The sequence below is a fragment of the Musa acuminata genome, chromosome BXJ2-8 (genome assembly GCF_036884655.1).
Source record: "Musa acuminata AAA Group cultivar baxijiao chromosome BXJ2-8, Cavendish_Baxijiao_AAA, whole genome shotgun sequence".
Lineage (NCBI taxonomy): Eukaryota > Viridiplantae > Streptophyta > Magnoliopsida > Zingiberales > Musaceae > Musa > Musa acuminata.
The window spans coordinates 145730-154591 of record NC_088345.1 but is presented as its reverse complement, the minus strand read 5'-3'; the positions used below and the strand labels follow the sequence as shown (position 1 = coordinate 154591).

The following is an 8862-nucleotide window of genomic DNA, read 5'->3' as shown; positions in this document are numbered from 1 at the left end:
TGATGCATTAGACTTGGCAACCTTTGATGCAATGATGCTAGAATACGTGGCAATCACAAATAACTCAAAAAACTTTAAAAATGAAACTCATGATAAATACTTCATATTGAATATTATATTCATAGCTTTCTCATTTTTAACCGTATGACTTTTTACATATCTTAATGGCAACAAAAAAAAATCATGTAGTCGATTCCAAATAATTAAGATTTATGACCTTATTATTGTTGATGGCTTCCTTATCTTTAATAGCCTCGTTCTTCTTGTATATTTGAAGAGAAGCATCTATTAATAAGTTGCATACGAAATAAAAGAAACATATACAAATATATATGTCGGTATACTTCACTATCGCATCTCTCTTGGCTTTATCAAGCCGTAGCTAGTCTTCTTCATCCATATTATCAATTTATCTAATTGCATCATTTATTGTTCTTATCATATTGTTACTCATCAATACTATTGGTCTTTTTGTTGTTTTTTTTTTCCAACTATATTCTACTTTCTTTTCGTTAGAAGATAGGGACTTTGATATAACTATTTTATTGTTGAAGCCATAAGATTTTTTCTTCTTATGGTGGGATCAATCGTCCTTTGACCATGGGACTTTATTAAAAATAATAATATTATTTGTTGGTTATCTATATTATATACTTTTATAGCCCTAATTCTCTATTAATAATATAAATTAAGTTATATGGTGAGCCTTTTTATCATAGTCTGTACACACATTCCTCAATAGACAATACCTACAATCCTATCGACCTCTAAAATTGCCCATTTTCACTATCTCATTCTCATCTACAATCATAGTCTCATCAACATCAACACTTGTAGCCTTCTCATCCATCATACAATTGAACAATAATCTATGACACAAGGTTATAAACACATAAAGTTGAATAAAGTGCACAACATTGTCAAGAGTATCTTTAATAACATCTTATTCTCTATATGATATGAATGAAAAGCCCATCAAAACAAGCATGAATAAGCATTTGGAGAAATTGGGGCAAACAAAAAAACATGCTCATAGAACACTCCAAAATACATGAGATATCTAGATTCTAAATGAAATAGAAAAATAGAGCCAACATTATCATGTCTTAATGTACATTCTTTAATGTCAACAATTCTATTTTCCTTATAGACCATGATGTAGAACTCATTATAAAATATATGAAATGATCAATAAAACTTCAACCATTTATATTCCACTTCTCAACAAAGTTTAGGTCTTTTTGCTCTTGTTCGAGCTCTTATTCTTATAGATAGAGTTTATGAAGTAGGGATAGTTTAAAGTCTTGTTTGAGCTCTTCTTTGTAGATTGAGCATCTAAGGCAGGGGTTGTTTGAGCTCTTGTTTAAGTTTTTATTGTTAAGATCTTAATAACACTAAGGGGGCAAGGGGGTGAATTAGTATTATAGTAAATTTTAACTAACTTTAATACTTGATCAAAAAATTTGTATTAACAACACAATTATCCAAATATTGAGTGCGAGTAAAAAATACCAGTAAAGTAAATAATAAATAAACAATCATAAATAAAAGTCACAAGCAAGAGAATGAATGCAAATTAATTTATAGTGGTTTGATCTTCCCATCCTTTGTCCACTCATCTAGTTTTCAACGGATAGATTGAATCGGAGCTGATATAACTCAATTGATATAGTCAAAATTTGATTATTCATCCAATGGAGCATTAGTGGAATCAACCTTATTCATTTTCTCAAGTGTATCAATGGACACCACCAAACAAGTTACGATAGGATCTTATCTAGGGTTATTGGCATAATGTAAAAGAAAATGAGCATCATATAATACAAGAGAAATTATAAAACAAAAGCTAGTAGAAGCTTCTCGAGTAATTCTTCTTCGATTCTTAAGTCTTAAATATAGGATAGTACAAACTTATCTTTATCTCCCTTTATAAGGAGAGAATTTTATGTAGTGTGAAGAGAATAATAACATATCAAAGAAAAGCAAATGAAAAGGATAATATATCATTATAAAAGAGCCCTTGAATCTATATGATTATAAAGAATATTTTTTATTTTGATATCGAACATGCAATTATGATTTGAGAGTGATATGGTATCAAAATAGTTTTGTATCCTTTGAATCGTGACCTTGTAATGATTTTACTATGCTAGCAAAGTCTATTATCAATGAGAAGCTAAACTGTAAAAGCATTGGCTACTTTAGTATGAGTCTATCTTTACGAAATTCTAATGTCTTATATATCTAAGGGTTTAGGACATTGATCCTCATAACTTCACCTAAAAGAGTCGGATTTGAATTATCCCGCTCAAAGGTGTTAACTGTCCTCCATGTCAAAAGACTAAGATGTTGTAACTTCGTTTTCTCTATAAAATATAGGCATAGAGAAGATCAACATGTACATTTATAAGATGGGACGATTTAAGGCTCCAAGATTTAGGAGGTTGATACAAACACCTACCAAGAGAAGTATCTAATTACTCTCATATACTAGTTAGTAGCTCTCTTGTCAAGCAACATGCATATGAGCCAATATAGCCTTGAATATATTTAATATCGGGTTTTGACTTTTACACATTCCTTTTAGGGTGAAATGCTTCATTATTCATGAATAGCGCCTATTTAGTTTGCATCAAATTCCTATTTAGGTGTGTCATTTTTTTTATACTATCTTTTAATACTATTAGAAAATGTGCTAGTCAACCAAGATTTAGTTGGTCATGGCTCTATCTTATTTTAGGCTTCGAGGAGCCTTAAGCATTATAAAAGTTAAAAAAAAAAAGTGCATTCTCAAACATGTTAGGACTCACCCATAGACAATATTGATAGCCTCTATACTCCTTAAAGAGCTACAGGGCTAATCAACTATGAGCAAGTTGAGAAGCTTGTTAAAATTCTAAAAATTTTCTCGATAATTCAAGGAATGGATGAGGCTTGGTTGGTTCAAGTAATTTAAGTTTACCTTGTAGTATCTTTCCTATTTCTAATAGAATTGATTTAATTTATTTTTCAATCTTATCTTATGAAGATACTCAATAGATTAATGAGTGCTTCCAAAGAAAATACTCAAGATCAAGAACTTGGGATCCAACATCGTCTTGAGGCACTAGATGATGGTAAGTCACCTCTTTTTTTCTTTCTTTTTTCTCTTTTCTTACTATCATTTTTTACTTATTATAATTCTTTTCACCTTAATAATTTGTTAATTATATAAACAAGACTTGGTTTTAAGGTAGTCGAGTTGATAGAGATGGTTAATAGACTCTTAAAGTGAACAATAAGCCAATCAAGTAAAACAAAAAGGTATCAAAGATAATTAATGCATGTTTACAATATGTAGACTTAGATTTATCAAGGTCTAGAGTTTATTTATCATGACTATATTTTTAAACAAACTATTTTTAGCTCATTATATATTTTATAAAATGCTTGTATGTGATAAAGAAATTTCAGATTGGTCACTTATCTTATTTTCAAAGGTTATAAAGGTACTTTGTCACTAATCTAATGGATCATTCTTCTACTTTTGATTCACTAGATTTATTTCATATTGCCTTAAATGTCCCTTTCTTCTTTTAATTGAGTAAGCTTTCTTCTTCTTCGTCATCAATAACTCTGAGTTTTTCAATTGGAAGATCACTTGTATCTTTAACTACTTCCTAAATTGCAATCATCTCTAGATCCTAATATTTTGTAAGTGGCTTTCCTTGCCAATTCAATGATAGAGTAATTTTTATCAAACAATTTTAATCCATTGATAATATCTATAAATTTAATATACATGTAACACTCCCATTTAGTCTTACATCAAAAGCGAATAAGAATTTGGACTGATTTATATGGGTCCGATGGATAATATCAATAGCTCTTTTGAGTTCTTCAAGTGTAAGATCACTTATATCTTTGACTTATTGAATTATAATCATTTCTAGATCCCAACTTTTTGTAAGTGATTTTACTTGTCAATTCAATTATAGAGTAATTTTTATTAAATAATTTTAATCCATTGACGCTAATAACTGGTATGAGAGTTAACATAGTAAAAGGTATAATGAGAAGTAGCATTCTATGTGTGAGTCTAAATGTCTCTCATATTTTATATTTAGTCTCATAAACATATTTTTTTAAATTTATTTTCTTTATAAAACAAATAAAATAAATGATTCATAGTTGTAGCTACTTGAACTCATTTTCACGTGTAGTTATCATAAGTTGAGATTTTCTTAAATTCATATTTTTCTAATGAACAAAACAAGATATTCATAGCTAATTAAAACATTGATATTTTAAGATTATTCCATCGACTTAGAGTCTAACATGTATATATCTACTAATATAGGCTTAAGAATTTTATACTATTGGTTCAAGCTTAACAAAGTTAGTAGGTTTATTATCTCACTAGACCATATCACCGGTAGATTCATTGAGCTTAATTTACATAATGATATATTTCATTTTTGATTTGGATTTGAGCCTTCATCTTGATATATCATGATTTTAAAATTTTTAGGGCTTCTCATAGTGTCTCTTACTCCTTTCTATAACAACTCTTTTCTTATGTTTTTTCATTGCACTCATAGAAAACTTATTATTAAGATTATAATTATCAAGAGCTCCTATTAAAATTCTCCAACTATCAAGCAAAGGTGCCAAGGAGAATACAAATCCACCAACTCATCTATCAATAAAGTTTTAATTTCAACTAATTCAGAAGATCTTGAAAGTCATTTATAAACTCAATCATATTGGTTTTATCTTTTCATATCAACTCAACATGTTCTTAACCAATATACAAATCGAGACTATCCAATCATCGAACCTTTTTTCTTCTCGTATGAAGTCCTCTAATTTTCTCCATAGCTTATAACAACTATTTTTTGTCCTCTCTTCTAGCACCTGCATTAGGGTTAGGATTGTATTTAAAAGACATCTTCATCCCATCACTTGTCATATGAGCAGACGACCCAAGAAGCCTACGACAATCAATAGCTGTAACAAGAACACATCAGAGCCCTCTTTAACCTAAGCATCCCTACGTTGGTATATAAAGAATTAAAATTTAATATTCATTCGATCTTGAATAAGCCTCCAAAACTTAGTAGAGAGGTCACACGGAAAAGCAACTTTGTCCCAAGATAATAATAAGAAGAGCCACATCTTTTTTTTATTATACATCCCTAGCCTTTTTTCAAGCAGTCAAAAGTTGAAAGATGGCAGCGTAGCAACTTACAAACCCAACAACTTCATTATAGGTGTGATTAAAACTATCAAAGACATTATCACCCATTTCAAACTAAATAAAGATCGAGGAGAAGGAGCCTGTAAACTGACCTCGCAGTTGCTCTATCACGTTCATCATGCCTCCCAAACCCCAAGTGTCTGTCCTCAGTGCGTGGAACCCTCCTCGTCATCCTATTGCATGGGAAAGATCCAAATAAAACTTTTGCAATTTGCTGTAATTCCACTCAGCGTTAGATACCATATCAGTAACTGGGTGGGGATAATCCAGATCCTGCTGCAGGGACGAATCCATGGATGCCCGTCGACTCGACGATAAGCAGGTTACAGAACAAACAAGACAAAAGCTTAACTCACAATACGGCCGGCTGGTAGTTGATTTCACGGGAAGATCCGGTTAACGTAACCACCACATGTGGTGCAAATCTGAAGGCGACAAAGTGATGGATGCCCCCGCCCACCTTGAATGGCCCCCATCCTGCCTAGTTTAATTGGTCGGCGGAACGGAAGGCACCAAACAAAAATGCGTGGTGATCCCACGCCAGTGCGCGCGTGCGGAACAGTGCCCCGTCCACGGTTTTGGATAAGGAAGAGAAAAAGGAGGAGTGGGTCCCGCGTCCTACCTAGAGGCGCAGCCTCGCACCACGTCGTCTCCTCCCCTGCAACGGACCCGGTCCCTCGCCGCCACCTGCATCGAAGCAGCACTACACTCGCACGAAGAATGGTTTATCATGGCTGCAGGCGACTGTGCTTTGTTATGCAACTGAATGGAACGATACATCGAGTACCAGCAACAAATGGATGGGGACGAGGAGGTAGAAACATGAGGGAACAAGAGATGGAAAAGAAAAGAAAAAAAAAAAAAGTACGGAAAAAGTAGAGGAGGGAGAAGAAGCCCTCTCCTCGTAAAAATCCTACATCCAATTTTAATCTTCTTCGCTGCTGTCCTCTTCGATCTCCTCGTCTTCGTCGTCCACGTCTAGCTCATGTGCTTGACCGCGTAGTGGCTCACCGGAAGCAGACATCAGTTGCAGCTCATGCTTCCCTCCTGCCGTGGTGGCAACGTTGACGCCGGGTGCTCCGCCGGAGAATAGCGCGTCGGTGGAGATCGGTCGGGACGTCGCAAGATTGACGATTTGGGGCGCCTGAGGAAACGTCCAAGCCTGGGACTGGCTCGACGTGCCCGCCGTGGCGGACGGCGGCGGCAGTACCCACAGCGCCCCCGGCGGTATTACGCTAGCCGCAGCTGCGCCGCCTCCGAGCGCCCACACAGGGACCATTCCCTGCGCCCCTCCCGCGGTCGGCGCCAGGCCCGAGGACATGGAGATCGCACCCCCCACCGGAAGTAACGGGTCTTGGACGGGGTAGTAACCGGCGATCACTGTGCCGCCGCCTGTCCGCGACGGCTGGAGCTTCTTCCTCCGTTTCTTGCCCGCTCCTTCATCGTCAGCCGACGCTGCGTCGTCCGCGGCCGAGGGGGTGGATGTGGAGGTTACCGGAGCGGATGTCGGGGCCTCGGTGGGAATCTTGAGGGTACCGCCGATGTTAGTAGCGATGGCGGGGACGGTCCCGGTGCCTGTGGCGGCAATTATCGCTGGTTCGGCGTGCTCCAGAAGCCACTGTATGGTCTCGCCATCCGACTTATGGCCAAGCTCACGCGTGAGCTGGAAGATGCGGGCGGCGCACGCCGCCGGCATTCGGATCCTCCTTCCTCGGCCTTCCACCTTCGTGTGCCGATCCTTGGTTCGGCTCGCTGGCCTCCGCATTATCTGGAATGCCCTCATCCCCAACATCTCCATCGGCTCTGGTTTGGGGACGATGAATCGGTGGACCGGTATGACCGCGGGCGTCGGGACAGCTCCTCCTCCCCCTCCTGCTCCTAGGTCAGTCTTCCGCCGTCGGTCCTCGTCGCCGTGCGTCTGGGATTCCATGTCTCCGCCTTCGCTTCTTCGAAAAAGCTCACAACTTTTCTCTTTCCCTCAAAAATAAGAGATCGCACCCACACTTCCCACGCACCAAAAGACGAGATGGATCGAAACCCTAAAAGCTCAACCCCTGTTCTTTTATCTTCATCCTACGGCACGTCGACCGTTGTTCTAAAGTGGGACCCTTGTCCACGCTGTACCAGCCGTCGGATGCCGAGTAGGGTCCACCGGGGTCACGACCAAGGGTAAGACAGGGGTCGAATTGGACGGGTCCACTTTGGTCAAGATTAAGGGTGACAGAGAGGGTTGATTCGGGGAATTTGGTGAACCCCGGTATCCTGATTAATTTTCGGAAGCCAAAGCCGGGGTCGGCGTGCGGACAAAGACTCCCATGCCGCGATACCCATCTATTCCTACCCGCGTCGGACTCATCCAACTCACTTAGCTAGTTTCGGATACGGGACACTTGTGGGCTCCACCGATAACTCCCAATAAAGATGAGGTACGTCGTGGCGTAATTCATTGACGCATGACTAGAGTACTTTTGCTCTACCAAGAGAAACTTCCTCGAACTTTTCCTGCGAGGATACACCCGTATTTTCTCATTCTTTTATGGCACACCAAAGTAGGGCACCAACTGTAGGGTCCATGTTACTTGGCGTTCTCCCCTTTGTCAAGTCACTTTACTTGTAGGCGGGGCTCACCACTACACGACGTGGGTCCTGGATGCTTCCGTAGCGAAAACGAACTCGGATAAGGGGGACGTGATGGGGAACCAACCCAGTGGGGCGGCCCTCCGGCGTGGGGGAGTGGTACCCACGTGGGTGGTTGTTCTCGGTTGGCGGCCAAACTCTCGGGCCCCGCAACGCAGGCAAGTGGTCTCGTCGGTGCGTTAGTGGCGTCGGTTCGTCGCGATGGGTACGCAGCCCCAGCCGTCGTGGTCCCCACACTAAGCATCATGCCGATGGGTGGAGGTGTGGTGACAAGGCGTGGAGCCCAACGACACTGGTGTAAACGTTTCGGTCGTTCGTTGGATTTTATTTTATTTTCTTTTCTTTTCTGAAAATGTGAAGCCTAGGATATTGGTTGGTCACGCAGCGGCACAGAACCCGGACCCACTTTAGGATGGGTAATTGTGCAATTCTAAATTTGAGCGGGAAGGTACCTATTAATTGTGTGTCCACCCGCCTTCACGTACCTTGAAGTTCTTTAGCATACTGACATGTGACGTGGGCCTACGAAGCTTCTCCAATAGCCTCAACGACACGCAAGCTGGGTAAACAGAAAGAGGTAAAAGGTGATGTTTATTAATTAGATGTCCGACCGGGTTGCGCCAGCTGGAGACAACAGGGAGCGAGACCACCAAATTGTTAGAAGTTGGAACAGCTGGGGCTGACCGTAAGAGAATGGACACGTGCTTTCCCGTTGATTCGAGATGGAAATTCACGAATCTCGAGATCGTTTGGAGCAACTTCCACCGGATTTTTTCGTCCGTCGGGTCTGGCTCCCAGCGTGGGACCCATCTGTGGACCCCGCTACTTTTTAACATCAGGGGAAACATTTGAAAATTCTATCCTTTTCTACTGCAAGGTGGGAAAATGGGCATATTTTGGATGCATTCATTAAATGATGATAATGGATTAAGGCAAAATGAACAGCACAGTTACACGAACACCCCCTGCTTTCCCTGGTCCACACA

General features: G+C 39.8%; 1 protein-coding gene across 1 annotated transcript; it reads right to left on the bottom strand.

The window, feature by feature from the left end:
- Positions 1 to 5960: 5960 nt before the first annotated feature.
- Positions 5961 to 7247, bottom strand: LOC135618476 (transcription factor PCF2-like). The gene has a single exon (XM_065119346.1). It carries the CDS (start codon positions 7167 to 7169, stop codon positions 6165 to 6167), a length of 1005 nt encoding a protein of 334 aa, XP_064975418.1. The 5' UTR covers positions 7170 to 7247; the 3' UTR covers positions 5961 to 6164.
- Positions 7248 to 8862: the final 1615 nt, after the last annotated feature.